This window comes from Hyaena hyaena, unplaced genomic scaffold (assembly GCF_003009895.1).
Source record: "Hyaena hyaena isolate Hyena2069 unplaced genomic scaffold, ASM300989v1 scaffold_56, whole genome shotgun sequence".
Taxonomy (NCBI): Eukaryota; Metazoa; Chordata; class Mammalia; order Carnivora; family Hyaenidae; genus Hyaena; species Hyaena hyaena.
The window spans coordinates 1,287,710-1,303,766 of NW_024080688.1; the positions used below are offsets into that span (position 1 = coordinate 1,287,710).

Below are 16,057 nucleotides of genomic sequence, written 5' to 3' on the forward strand. Positions count from 1 at the left end.
GCTGTGGTGGGGTTGGGGGTGGAGGGCAGCCTGGGATTTCATCCTAAGTGAACTGAGGAACTGTGCTGGGTTGTAAGCTGACTGGCAGATCTGACTTATATTCTAATGTGATCTCTCTGTATGATGGGTTGAGACTAAGCAGTTGGGACGTGAGGGCAGAGGCAGGACAACCTGTCAAAGAGTGGGGACAGTAATCCAAGCAGGAGGCAATGGCTTCGATTAGGGTGCTGGCAGCGGAGGGGGGAGAGAAGATACATTCTGAGCATATTTTCAGTTTAGAGGAGAGGGAGAGCAATTAACAGTAACATATTAAAGGGCGTGGGTGGCTCAGTCCGGAGAGCATCCATCCGACTTTGGGTCAGGTCATCATCTCACAGTTTGTGCCCACAGCTCAGGGCCTGGAGCCTGCATCGGATTCTGTCTCCCTCCTTCGAGGCCCCTCCTCTGCTGGAGTTCTGTTTCCCTCCCTCAATCTCTCTCTCTTTCAAAAATAAATTTTAAAAAATTAAACAACAACAAGACAGTAACGAATTAAGAAAAGGCTTCATGACATAAAGGTTACTTGAACCTGACCTTGAAAGATAGAGAGGATGTGAAAAGATGGAAGAATTTGGAAAGGCATTCCAGGATGTGGTAGGCTTGGAGACAAGAGTGAGTATGGCTTATTCTTGGGATAATGTGATTAGTCCAAGTAGAGCAAAGAAGATCAATCTCTGCGGTGTGGAGGGAAATAAAACACACAAAGTGGAAACAGATTATAAAGAGCTTTGAGAACCATGCAAAGGTGTTTAGACATCACTGTTCACTATGGTGCACTACTTGTATGTAGTAAGTGCTCAATACATATTAGAAATCTGACAGGCTCTGAGGACCGCTTATCTGGCAGATTAGATTGGATGGCTGAAAGTCTCTCAGTTAGAAAGCCAGCTAAAAGGCTGTACAGGAACTCTGGCATGAGAGAATAAGGGATAAATACACATGAAGGTAATTGACACTTGACTGTTTTAAATTTACTTTATAATGTAAACCATTCATCACTTGTGGGAATCTCAATCTTGTGTGGCAAATCTCTTACTCTGATAAAAATTACATGGGTCTAAAAAACTGTGCACTCAAATAGCCACATGATCTTAATTCTGAGGTTACTGGAGTTGGACAGCAGTTGCTATCAGATGCATATGTAATTCCTGTGTCTCTAAATTAGTTACAGGTGCAAAACTGCATCTATGAAAAGGGGTAATCTAGTAGAGGTTCATGGAAACCTAGTTCCATTCAAATGAGTCTAATTCATTCACTATCACATATATTTTCGCAAATATTCAACACTAGTAGAAGGACACAGGGCATTTACTGGACAATCTTCTTCAGCCTAATGTAAGTGTGTACAAAAGAAGTTAGAATAGCAGAACCCATGTCAGTTCCATTGATCTGTACAATGAAGAAACTTATTCTGCTTGGATTTCCTCTGAAGCAGAGTATGTGCTTTACAACAGGCTATGATGAGTTTAAAATTTCCTCAGGGTTACCTTAATTCAAGTTATAAGTAAGAATGTTGACAAAGATGATAATCTAGGACAACCTCTATCGGAGTTTTTCATAAATTGTTTTCCATTCGATGACCTATGTTTTACACTGTGATAAACAGTTTAAATGGATACCTGCTGTCAGGTAGCTTTTTAGACAAGTTGTATTCCTTAGGGATGCCAAGTAAAATAAATAAAAAATTTTAAAAATGCATCTGCTATAAATGACGTTTTGGGTGTTTCCTACAATTCATAATTTGGGGGGAAGTACAAAAGAAATGACAGTTTTTGAAACACAGTGAGGAGATTCTCTGAGTTGAGAAATCTACCAAATCTTCTAAGTCTTGGTGATCAGAAAAGAGATTTGAACAGTAAAATCAAAGAAATACATGATAAAACAGAGCCATACTAAAGAAAATATTAATATGGACAACAGTAAAATTTTAGAAAAAGACCCTGAATTATTATTACATGTGAGATTATGAAATTCAGAACTGTGTCAATTATCTAAATCTTCACTATAAAGAATATTATAAGCTAAGATAGTTTTTCAATGTCTCTGAGAGAAAATGTATAATCACTGCTTTCATTTAGGGCCAAAGAATGATTTCAACTTTTAGAAATTTGATCTTTTCCTAAACAAATGTTAGTGAAAGTGGGAGCTAATTCCTCATTAAAAAAAAAAAATCAGGGGCGCCTGGGTGGCTTAGTCGGGTAAGCGTCCGACTTTCGCTTAGGTCATGATCTCGCGGTTCGTGGGTTCGAGCCCCGCGTCGGGCTCTGTGCTGACTGCCAGCTCAGAGCCTGGAGTCTGTTTCAGTCTGTGTCTCCCTCTCTCTCTGACCCTCCCCTGCTCACGCTGTCTCTCTCTCTCTCTCCTAGAAATAAATAAATAAATAAAAACATTAAAAAAAAAATCAGACAGATGCTTTCTCTAACTTTGATCATTTCCTTATCGAAAAATGTTTCAGGAGATCATGCAGAAGTCTTATGTCACTCAAAAACTGCCACTTATTTTGGTGCACAAAGAATTCTGCAGTTTCCCCCGATATTCGTTAATATGTTTCAAATGTAGGATATGAGATATCTTCTCTTCTATCCGCCAGTGATTATTACTCCAAGACCTGAACAATAAACTCTATACAGGGCTTTAGATGTGCTTTCGCAAATATTGTGTCATTTAATCCTTGCAGTAACTCTGTATTTACTGTTGTTACATGTGGGAACAGAAAGAAGAGAGGATAAGTGACTTACTCAAATCCATATGAAACGTATGTGGCCAAGACAAGCCTGGTAGTTACATTCCCTGATACTACAGGGGTCCCTTTAAACCTCTAGAAAGGTGAAAACTTTGGTCAATTATCTAAATGCTTCTAAATATACAGTTGCCTGGAGTCACGGAGACACAATTTAAGTATCCCTCAATAAAAATGGCGGGCAATCAATCACTCACTCCTATCTCAGGAGAGGCGCTCGTTTCAAAGGATGGTCTATTGCAGCATTTATCATGTCTCCAAGGCATATTTCCATTGCTCAATCAGCTCCAAAGGACGAGCGTGTCATCATCTTTCAGTGCTCTGGTGCAACACTTTAAAATTACAGAATTCACACAGGACTAAGTCTGGCACTAAAAGCAGGAGGCACATTCAGCTTGAGTTTGGGGAAACTTCCCTTCCATCTTGCCAATTTTTACTAGTGGAAATGGTTTCAGAGCCAGCATGGGGTTACTTGGGGTTACTTGAGCTCATGATGAAAATAGGGGAATAAGATAAAGGGGGGATCACAGTGATAATGGAGCCCAGGGAAAGTGCATAAGTTCTTTTTGGGCATAAAGCTGCATACAGTTTTGAATTTCATGAATATGACCAATGTAGCTTGTACATCTGGATCATTCACACTCAACAAGCCACTTTTTCTTCAAAATAGCAGCACACAGCTACCTGCAACAACCCCCCATCCCACTCTGCCTATGGCGAGGAAGGAGCACCTAAATTAGGTTCTGTATTAAAGTCAAATACCTAATCTCTACAGTGTTTCATCTCTGAGGGCCTCCATAGCTAATGATGATTATATGTCAAATTTAAAGTTTGTATGTTTGTTTGTTTTGGCAAGGGTAGAGTAAATAGTGGTCATCTACAAAACACAAAAGAAGTTAAGAATCACAGGCCACTGGTCTTTAGGAATTCATGTTTTTAACAGAAGAACAACCCACGAATAAGAAGTAATTAGAGACCGTATAAACAAAAGTTAAATTATTGGCACGATATATAATTTCTTAATTACTAATAATTTTATTCTGTACCATGTTAATTAAGAAGAAAAGTACGGAGTTATTCTTTTGGAGGGGATTTGAGATTCAAAGAAATTAAATCCAGGGCAAAGTCAAGGCGTAAACATAAAGAGATTAGTGCAGAATGAAAACTAACTTCAATCACATAACTATCTCTTACCATGAACAGCACATTTCCTCAGTTAACCTAACCTACTTGTTGCACTGCATTCTTCTTGTACATACTCTTTTCAAAGAGACAAAATTACCAAATTTTTACTCAAGAACTATTTCACAGTATAGCTAGGACATTCTGCCCTGATACAGGCTAACTCAATAACTGGAGAAAGATAGCAACAACTTTTGTGGCTTTCAGAAAAACAGAATAAACAGATTTTTATATCATATAATGAAACCAAGATCCTATTTAAGAGGCTCAGAGGACCGATACACACAGTGAATCAAATGACCATAAAAAACGAAATAGTATTTCAGGAAATATTTTTTCTTAATTTTTAACAGCCTGGTGTTTTTTTTTAAACCATGATTAATATATTCAAACTTCAGGCTTCCAGAAAAATCGAAACATTAAAATGTAAAGCCATTCATTTCAACAATTAAGCAACTTAATTATAATGCTTTAGCATTTATATTTTAAAACATGAATCGCATTAGTTAACAAAATCTATTTTTATGTGCCATCTACAAGAAAAAAATAAAACAGAAATACAGAAATAAATATGAAATAGTAGAAAACAGAAGAAGCTGTGCTAAGAAACTCCAGTAGAAGGAGCTGTAGAAATGAAGAACTGATGTTTTGCAATGGCCAAGAAAGGAATTTTGAAAAATGAGGTATCTTCTATATCTGAGTGAAAGTAGTAATTAATCAGTTATTTAGCATGCAATAGGCATTTAGGGACCTTGTTTTCTTTATGGGTAAAATGAAATGCTTGGAATTGGAATAGACATTCTCATAGTCCCACAATCTATTCTACAAAGCATTAGGCACCGTGTTAGGTATCCTAAGAAGTATAAAGAATATAGGTTGGTTCTACACTCTGGAAGCTTACAATTCTTTGGGAGAGATAAAATACACAAATATCTAAATTTCAAAGTAGAACAAAAATATGCTGAGAGCATTTTAAGGGGAATAAAAATGCTGTAGAAGGGATAAAAATGGCGAGGAGAGATATGAAACATATAAGACTATATATGGGGGAAAAGCAGCCCCTCAGGTATTCTAAAGTATTCTAAGTATATGTGGTAGACACATATAAACTGAGGAGACAAAACTGAATAGGATTTTTAAAAATATAAATATACCTTTAATGCTTACAATTCAGGAAAAGGAAGCCATGCACAGAGATACAATATGGATTAGTTTAGGGTTTTTTTTTTTTTTTTTTTTTTAAGTTCTGATGCTTATAAGTGAACACTAACACGGCAAACTAAGCATTAAAATACTAAACTATCCATCTCATATTAGGATATAGCTTGGAAAACAAACTACAAGAGCAATTTTACCATTCCATAAATACCCAAAGTATCCCAACAGCCATATCTGGAATTGACTTTACCTTGTAAAGTGCTTGCAGACAGTGTATCAGCAAAGGAATCGCTTTCTGGGTCAATAAGAGAATCTCCCAAAGTTTCACCCATAACAGCATGGAACAGCGATTTGCTGTAATTCACACTGATATTTTGTCTATTTCTTGCAAAAGACCAATCCGTTAAAAAAGAAAAAGACTTGCAGTAGTAGAACTTGTGAACACAACCAATGAGTTAAGACATTAGTTTCCAAATATTTGGGAGAGGTGGGAATAAACCCACAAAGGACCAGGCCTGAATTGGCTGGCACTCTCCTGTTAGCGAGCCAGCTGTGACAAATGTTGTGTCATAATGTTGTTCACTGCTTTGGCAAGACTTGGTACATTACAAGGAAAACATTGCCACACTGTCTCGCCAGTGACCCACATGTTTGGTGTCTTGTGAGGGGCGTGAGTTAGTTGTACAGTATTTAGAGCTATCAGAGCAAAGAGACTGTTCAGTTCTCAATTGCTTCTTGAATGGATAACTTTACATCTCTGGGTTATGAAATACCAGATAAACTCACCTGGACAAAGTTTTTCCTAGCCTGCCCATCACCGGTTGCATCTCTAACCATATTATCTGAAGAAAACTATTTAATTCATTATTATTAATATTACCTTGATTATTATTATTATTGAGAGAGAGAGAGAGACAGAGGGAGCGCATGAGCAGGGGAGGGGGGCAGAGGGAGAGAGAGAGAATCCCAAGCAGTCTCCACACTCAGCGTGGAGCCCGATGTGGGGCTTGATCTCACAACCCTGGGATAATGAATGACCTAAGCAGAAATCAAGAGTTGGATGTTCAAATGACTCAGCCACCCAGGTGCCCTGAAAACTAATTCAAATATGTGCTTATATTTTACTTTATTATTAAAAAATTTTTCAATATTTATTTATTTTTGAGAGACAGAATATGAGAGGAAGAAGGGCAAAAAGAGAGGGAGACACAGAATCTGAAGCAGGCTCCTCCAAGCTGTCAGCACAGAGCCTGACATGGGGCTCGAACTCATGAACCATGAAATCATGACCTGAGCCGAAGTCAGATGCTTAACTGACTGAGCCACCCAGGAGCCGCAAACATGTATTTGTATTTTAAAATGTGGCCTTAGCATGCTATTGAAATGTGATTTTTAAGGTATTTATTCCACCACTTTACAAAACCCAAATGAGATTACAATCCAAGTTCTATAAAATTAAATAGTTGAGAGATATATTTTAGATTTTATATATCAGGGTTTGGTTTTTAAAAACTTAGTAAGTTTATCCATCACTAGCAAAGGCAGTCATACTGCACCAGTTGATGGCTTAACACAAGGTGATGTTTAAGTGACAAATACCATGTCATGATGGAAAAAAAAAGTGGAGTCCTCTCTAACAAAAATAATGCATTACCAGAAAGAAAGAAAGAAAGAAAGAAAGAAAGAAAGAAAGAAAGAAAGAAAGAAAGCAAGCAAGCAAGCAAGCAAGCAAGAAGACTCACAATGACAGGTTGGCGAGGAACTGTGGTCAGTTTTGTAATCAGGAAAAAGCTGGCTTCTTGCTCAAGTCCTTTGCCCTTTTTGGCACAGAGAAGCACTAGCTGTGCCAGACTTCACTATGGAAGCAGGTCTCCACTCGTCACATAAGTGGCCTGACAGAATTGCAGTGGCTTGTGGATTTAATAAATAAGATGCCCCCACATAGGTCAGTATATCAGATGGCAATAATTCTCTTAGACTTATCCCAATATTCTCCAGGTGAAATAAATATATATCCGGTTAATTTACATTGGGTCATCCTGCAAGGGGACTAGCAAGTTTCTCTGTAAATCATGGAACAATAACTTGGGGGAGGGGGAATGCTTGCTGGGTTCGCAGAGAATAAAGTAGAGAGTTGGGCAATTATAGTGCTTAAGAACCTTTAAAAGCCAAAAACCTTTTACTAAGATAGTTCAAGTTAAAGCAAGCTTCTTCTTGGCAGTCCAAATGACTAAGGTAACTATATGTGTGTAGAACTAGTTTTACCTATATTCAGTTTGAGTTATCAATAAAGGAATTTCTTCTTTTTTCTCACTGCTGGGGAATTTCCCTGTATTATATATACAATGACATAATATTTAAAGGTGTGATTAGTTCAAGGTTTTTAGTTGAATTTATGATATATCAAAATAAATTATGCAAGTCAAGGATAATTTCCTTCTTGATAATAAAACAGAACAATATTTAAGCCCCATTATGCTTACAGATACTCTTTCTCAATGTCCCAAGATGTGTTTGAGTCCGCAAGGCAAGTTTTAGGCTTTCTTCCTATAAAGGGGCAGTTTCACACTCTATTCCCTATCCTTGCCCTATTCTTGCTCTCAGATTCCAAACGGACTCCAACTTAAAAAAAAATAAATAAATAAAAGATCAAGTTTGTTAAAATGTTCTTAAGATTATGCCAGACTAGGGGTGCCAGGGTGGTGCAGTCAGCTCAGGTTATGATCTCGTGGTCCGCGAGTTCAAGACCCATATAAGGCTCTGTCCTGACAGCTCATAGCCTGGAGCCTGCTTTGGATTCTGTATCTCCTTCTCTCTCTCTGCTCCTTTCCTGCTTGTTTTCTCTCTCTCACCCTCCTCTCAAAAATACATAAATAAAAGTTTTAAAAAATTATGCCAGATTATAAGAATGATAAAACTGGCAGAAGAATACCATTTTAAGAGTGAAACTCTTTATAACCAACACTCTGTTAATAAGATGAGAAGACAAGGCCTCCAAATAAGTAAATTCTCCAGGGTAAACAGGTAGGTAATGACAGAACTAGAACTGGAATCTAGGATTTTAGGTATCTAATTCCCAAGGCCAGCCTACTACTGGCCTTCACCGACTTCCACTCTTACAAGCATCTAAATCATCTTTTTTAACAAATCAATCACCACAGGGAGAGAGTATAGGGTGACTTAAGGGGAAAATATGTTAAGTCTTTCAAGGAATATCAGTGAATAACCATATTATTCATTTTTCAGCACCCACATCCACAGATATGGAGTGGGTGTGGGGAGTTTCTCACTGCCTTTTTCTTATTCCCACATTTCTTCAATGATGATGCAGCTTATTCATGCCACACAGTTCTATCTGGGGATCTCAGTTTTGTTTCAGAGGCCAATAGCATTAACTTGGTTCTCTAGTTCTATATTAGTCTCTTCTTATTTGGACAATACATAGATCCATTCTTTCCAACTATCAGAGTCTAATTTCTGGATTCTTAGCCTACTATTACTTCTGTTCTTTTTTTATCCCCCCTCAGACAGCATTCAAATTATCTACTGCTGTAGCTATACCTTCTAACCTTTTAACAAGTTCTTATACTGTGCTTTAGCTATTCAAACATAAAATTATTCTTAACAGCTAATTATTCTATAACACCTGACTCTAATGGTATCTATTCTTACAGCACATACCACATCCTGTCCTCCCTTCTCCCTTGGACTCTCTTATTTGGGAGCAACAATCTGTCCTATTCACTGTATTTTACTCATTTATTTGTTCAACAAATATTTATTGGCAAAAAATCAGAATATGTTGGCAGGCCTTCAGTTAGGTGTTGGCTTGTGGAACAAGATGGGTGTGTTCTTATCTTGTGGATTTCAAAAACAGTCAGTAAGCAAAAATTACAATTTTTATCAAATGTTCTTTAAACTCCTGACAGCATATCAAGCAATATAGAAGGCATCCCAAGTTACTAACACAAAACTTACATGACGTGGATTTTTAAACCCTATTTTTAATGTTAGTGACATTTTAATAATTTGTATCACACTGTACCATTGGGTCACTTGAGAGATAACTTGCTCACATGGATATTAAAATGGACAAAAACGAACTGAGCCCATCTCAATTGTATCTAAGTAGGCAGCTTTTTTGCTCTGAGACAGTGAAAAAGACTCATTATATATTATTTTACAGTGATTCATCCATGCATTACTCAAATATTCATCAAACACCTCCTGAGTGCCAGATATTATCCTAGGTATAGGAGACAAATTCATTAAAAGTCCAAAGTTCTTATCCTCATATCCTTCATATTGAACTATATTTATAAAAATTATCCAAATATACCTAAAAGAGTGATCTTTTAGCTCACTTAACTTTGAAGGTCAATTAGCATGCACTTATGTCAGAAATAATATATTTGTTTAAAGTCATTCCTATCACTGGACAGTATATGATCACCAGAAAATTTATGAGAACTTTGACATGCATGTGAATATTTCTTTTGTTTTTAATTAATTTATTTATTTTGAAAGGGAGAGTAGGGGAGGGGCAGAGAGAGAATCCCAAGCAGGCTCCATGCGATCATTCTGGAGCCTGATGCAGGGCTCAAACCCAAAAACTGTGAGATCATGACCTCAGCCAAAATCAAGAGTTGGACACTTAACCAGATGAGCCACTCGCATGCCCCTGCATGTAAATATTTCTATCTTCAAGGCCTTATGATTCCCCAGTGTCTTGCTCTTTACAATATCAAAATATAAAGGATATTGTAATAAGAAGAATGAAAAGCATGCTGGTAAATGGGACTGTCATGTAAGATCTAGGTGTTTTGTATACCAACTCGATATCAGTGCTTTGCATCTGAAGCATACCTCTACACAGAAGTCTATGGCTTTCCATTTCATGGAGAATTTCCTTTCAAGGCTAGGTCTTGCTAATTCTGCAGGGTGAGGACTCACACAAAAGCTAACTCAGCTTCTTCTATTGAGGGATGTAGGACCTTGTGTGATGTAAAGGTTGAAAAAGTCATCTCCTCTTGGACCTTGGAAACAGAGGGGTATGGATGTGATTGTGGGTTACAGGAGAAACGCACAATGAGAGAGAATGAAGATAATTAGGAATGGCCATAGAACAAGGAAACTGATAAGCTTATTTAATTATATCCTAGTTTATGACACTTGAAAAAAATGTAGTTTGATATTTGAGAATGCTATTCTTCAGTATTTGGTCTTCATTATTATTTATGACTCCTATCTTTAGCCAAAAGAATCTGAATATTACTCAGCCAAAAAAACTCTCAAATTTTAGTACATTTAGGAGAGGGCGACTGGACTAATAACATCTGTGCAGCATTCAGTAACAAAGAGAATGTCTAAAAATCCACAGTTAATAAAATCATAGTATTATATCTGTATATAGCTTTTAAAGCATTATTTGGTGTTTAGAATAATTTATATCAAATATCTCCATAAAATAGAATATTAACTATTTTTTGTGTTGCGTTCCTCTTGAAAGCTAATCAAAACCTTGCTTTTTTTTTTTTGGCTGTAGGCTAAATTTGGGTTTTAGTCTCTATATTAAAATTGAATTTTTAAAACTGCTTTAATTGCTTTCTTTTATGTAAAATAAGCTATGTTAGTATTGGTATAAAATAGTGTATCTAATATTTTTTTCTTTTGCTAGAACCCCATTTGTTGTTTCATTTAATGCTTCAAGTGCTGGGAATACTTACGCTGGAGCTCCTTGGGAGAACAGTATCTAACACAGCTTTGTGTCTCAAGAGCCTAGCACAGCATCCTTAGTTGGCAAAAAGTACATGTGCATTGTTTTTGAGGACAATGAGAATCATGACAGAACAGCTGCTGACACATCTGTCTCACATGGATCATTCAAGGAAGAGTTTAGAGACCTAATGAACTGGCAACCACATCAGTTTTCTTCTTGTTCAAGTAGGGCATTTCCCCCCGGTACTCCAAAGGACACCAGATAATTGCTAACAAGCAGAATGATGACCTAAGCTCACTGCTCCCCCTACCCGGAACTGCTGCCTTCTCCTGCAGCAATTAAAGTTGGCTCTGAACTTTATCTTCTAGCTGTGGTTGCATCAATTCAGGGTTTCTTCACAGTCACAGGGGACACAGCATGGAAGAACTGATGTTCCAGTGGGACCCATGCCTAATAGAGGAACAAATAATGCTGTATCCCAAGATGTAAATTCCACTGCAGCCATCACAGCAAGCCCGCTATTCCCATGGAAAGAGTCAAAGGAAGGCTGCTGTTGGAAATATCTGTGCTAATTTTTTCAAATGGCAAAGTCCATTCTTCTTTAATAAAAAATTATAATTTCATTCAGGTTTTCAAAAAGTAACAGGATTGTATATTTCTCTACAGGATTACTATTTCAAATTAATACACCATTTTGATAATTCAATGAAATGGTGTTAACATGTAGCCAACTGCTCCAGTAGATGAATATCTGCATTTAAAATGGTCTTCTTGACCCTGAAGCAGTGTAGTATATGGAAAAGCACCTATGACACTAGGGCCAGAAAGTCTCCATTTTAGGTTCTTATATGGGTTCAGATATAGACTTGTTGACTCTTTGGGTTCACATTTTTCATCTCTAGAATGAGAAGAAGGCCTTTCTGCAAAATAGAATAATCCTTGAGGTCCTTTTGAGTTCTAATTTTGAATGCTTAATAGTATGCCTGTAATTGGTTTATTCAAAGTGCAATGGAGATTCTTTTTACTGTATTTTTATTCATGTTCAGATCCTAAGTTAAACTATTTTCTTTTTGTACTTGACTGCTAATTAGGTGACAGTATGAAAGGCACTTTTATCTGAAAAAATAATGCACAGTAGTAAGTTAAAGAAAAACCAACTGGAAATCTCCTTTCCCCCCTTCAAAAGTTAACTTGCCAGTAGTACCTGAAAAAGAGTCTAACCTGTCTTACTACTTTCTAGGGATCAACACTTTCCAAGTTACTGTACCTTTGAACCAAAGATGTCCCACCCAGACTATGTTAACTCGTCTTTGCCTGAAATGTCTGAACTTCTCCAGTAATGTAGTTTCTAACATAACAAAATACCATGGGCTATATTATCATCTGACCCATATTAATGTTGTACGAAATCCTAAACTTCTTAATATCTTCTTCATTATTCAGATTTTAACAATTAATTTTTCAAGATCAGTTATACAGAGACTCCTGGGTAACAGATCTGTCTTATCCCCGGTGAGCCACACTAGAATTCCACAAGCATCCTAAAGCAAGCTCAGAGCCACAGTGCCAGATGCAAGTTTAGTTTATGTAAAATAAACAATTTACAAGTCTTACAACTGTACCAAAGGAAATATATGGATTATTGAGGTCACAGACTCACACAACTTAGTGCCAGGGAGATTAATACATTCAAACTCTTTTAATTTTTCATATAAGGAAAACGAGTTTAAGAAAAAATGATTTGCCCAAGGTATTACTCAGATAATTAGGAGCAAAGTTTGAACTAAAAATCAGGTTTCTTCATTCCCAGTCCAAAGCTCCAAACTGTGCTCTGTCATGAAAATGATGCAATAAAATGTTCAAATAAATTGTTCCGATCCATTATATCCTTAATGCCAACTATTATGTTAGTAGCTGATCAGCATGAAAGCATTTGTGCTATGATATGATTCACTTAATGTGCATGAATCACCAAGGAGAATGCCATAGTTCATCACAGAGTTTACAGACTTTGCTTTCTACAAACTAAGTACTCAATAACAACTTGGTAAATAAAATTATGTGATATTTGAGCAATTGATTCTGGAATTCATTTTGCTGACAAATGTCCTTCTGCCTCATTTACAGATTCTTCAAGACTCATCCTAGCATTCTAGAGTTCTCCTAGTAGACACAGCGGCCTTTTCTACTGAGGTTCCTTGTTCTTATGAAAATCATAAAATTACTATATGAAAAACTTCTACTTTTTTAAAAGTACATTAAAGCTGCATGGTGTTTTTACTGCATTTGAGACTGCTAGGAGGTTATTCAAAGCAAAACAAGGAAATAATAGTAATTAGGGCTTCAATATGGAACCCGGTAATGGGTCTAGGTCCTAAAGTGATACTTTTCTATCAACTCTGTATAAAATGGTCTACTTCTACTAAGTGAACTTGTAAAATTCACACTAGTTTTTCAAGATTCCATACTCCACTTGTATACCATTTCTTCATGAAACATACTTATGTTGATGGAACATATTTAAAAGCAATAGTGATGTTAGTTGATAACTTTGTTACTTTATTAATCAAGCTGTCATGTGCAAGATTTAAATTTTTGATGATAAGAATTCATAATATTGTAACTTTGAGAGCCCATTCTGTTCCAGGCTTGGATTTATTTAAATTGTCTTTAATTCTCACAATTATTCTTTTAGATGAGAAGAGCGGTTTAGAGAGATAAGGTGACTTGCTGAAAGTAAAAATGCTTGTAACTGACAGTTTGAATTCAAACTCACATCTGTCTGATTCTTGATCCCACACTAATGACAAATAGGCAAAGCTTTACATTCACAAACTATTGCCAGATGTTTTTGAGACAAAGTGTTTCTAGTTTTGTACCTTTTTTCCTCAACAAAAACATATTTACCTTCTTTAAAAAATAAAGTGCACTTTTGCTTTTCTGTATGTTGTTGTTTAATAATCTTTTCTTATTACAGAACCCATACGTTCATTGTTGAAAATTTAAAAACTAAATCATCTTAATTCTACTACTCAGTGATCACTGTTGAACTGTGTTTATCCCACCAGCTCTTTTTCAGAGCATATGCATGATCCTAAGTATATACAGATACCTAAGCACATACATCCAGTATTTGTATTTTTTAAATAAAAATGAGATATGGTACTTAGTGGTAACTTGCTTCAAGTCAATAATCTTCATCGTTCCAGCCTGTAAACTTTCATTTCAAATAATATTCACTCCATATTCAAACTTCCCCAGCTGACCCAAAATGTTCTTTATGGCTGGTTTGTTTCAAACCTGAATCTAATCCAGGATGATGAAATGCATCTGTTTACATGTCCCTTAAGTCTTTTTTAAAAACTTCACTTAATTTTAAGGTCACTGACTAACTGAGGAGATCAGGCCAGTTATCATGTAGAATGTTTCACCTCCTGGATTTGTCTGGTTGCTTTCCTGTGGTATCATTTAGCTTACTTATCTATCCCAGTGTTATTTATACACTAGGTGTTAAAGATTTATGAATTCAATGTTAAACATTTTTTACTTGAATGTAACATATGCAGTGTTCTAGACTTCCTATTTGATCACATTAGGGACATGGTGTACAACTGACCATGATAGATCTCTCCATTGCAAGGTTACTTTTTCTCCTTGCAACTAGAAAGTGACCTGTGTTCTGGGACTTCAGTACAAGGTTGTTCAGTCTCACTCATCATTCCCTAGGACGTTGGACAATCTCGTGAATCGATACTTTGATTTATGAAATTAAGTTTTTCTAATTCTATCACTCCTACGTTTGTTAGCTGACATTGTGCAATGAGGTAGAGCTTTCCTTTGGGAAGGAACCCTGAAACACAGTTCCTACTACAAAGGAAGAATAAATATCTAATCTGTTCTCTGTTATTGAGAAGGTAGGTATCTTCAACACCAAAATTTCTTGGTTAGGAATATTTGTTTCTTCTGTTCACTGAATATTCATATCATAAAATATCTACATACTCAAGTTTCTCTTTTTTCAATTATTTTAAAAGAATTTTATTCCAACTTCAATTATCTCTGTTATCCTTGTTCCTAACAGTTACAACCAGGACAACCATACACTGGTTCTTTTTCTTTTTATAAAAACATATACAAAACCATTTATCAACCCCAAATAAAATAACTAATACTTCAGTTTCACTTAACAATTTTCCATTAATAGGATTTTCAGTTTTTATCAAATGTTTATTCCTCAATTATAGGGGATACGCAGAATATAAATTTAACTGGTTCTTCCAAACTAATGTTGTGGGTCAGCATAGCTTTAGAAAGAAGAGTCTAAGATTCCCGACAGGTTTATGGACTAATTAAGCCACCTTCCAACCACCTGGTTTGTTCTTTATACTCCAAGGTTGCTTTTCTTCAGATATACTAAGCTCTAGGAAGTAAGACGCTATATTTCTATATTTACAAACATAAACCCCATTTTCACAAACTTTTCTTTTTTTTTGAGTGAGAGGTAGAGCAGGCACATGCGTGTGAGTGGGGGAGGGGCAGAGGGGGAGGGAGGCAGAAAGAGAGGGACAGAATTTTAAGCAGCCTCCGTGCTCAGCATGGAGCCCAACACGGGGCTCAATCTCATGACCCTAGGATCATGAACTGTGCCGAAATTAAGAGTTGGGGATGCTCAACCCACTGAGCCACCCAAGTGCCCCTAAGCTTTCACTGTAAACATTCAGAACATCTTACTGAACACAAAGGGAAGAAGACTAAAACATGAAGACAGAAGAAATAACTTTTCCAATTAGAAAAGAAGCACATTCCCTCCCCCCGCCAGTAGAAATAAAAATAAAATTGAGTCTTAAGTCAGTCCTCCTTCTAATTATGTTTTTATTTATCTATTGCATACAGTCAGATGAACAGCTCAAAATGCCTAAAGTCATTCTGGGCAAGTTGACAAGGATCCTACACATTGAAATGAGAAGTGGGAAGAAGGCCAGATTGCTTAATTATTACTTGGGAATCCGAGGAGGTGGACAAGCCAAAATCTTAATGGGGATCCAAAGAGTACAACTTCTTCCTTAGGCAGCAGGAGAAAACAATGGGCCAGATTCTCATTCTGTGTAATTTTATAGGATGATTCCATTGTATCGTTCATTGTTTCTTTCATGTACTGCCTGAAGGGGAAGTGTATTGTTATCTATGGAAGAGCATCCATAAGAGTTTCAGAAAATGAG

At 36.6% G+C, this 16,057-nt stretch overlaps 1 protein-coding gene across 4 annotated transcripts in view; it reads right to left on the minus strand.

Annotated features, from left to right (window-relative positions):
- The window catches only part of PPARG (peroxisome proliferator activated receptor gamma), a 134,785-nt gene that overhangs the window by 67,794 nt on the left and 50,934 nt on the right, over positions 1-16,057 (minus strand). The window contains exon 1 of one of the 4 annotated variants that reach the window (XM_039231308.1): positions 5,370-5,473. The exons of 2 other annotated variants lie outside the window; for them this stretch is intronic. In XM_039231308.1, the coding sequence (XP_039087239.1) occupies positions 5,370-5,451 (82 nt within the window). In that variant the 5' untranslated portion in view covers positions 5,452-5,473. Of the gene's footprint in view, positions 1-5,369; positions 5,474-16,057 lie in introns of those variants that run through there. One more of the 4 variants, XM_039231312.1, reaches the window with a different exon arrangement.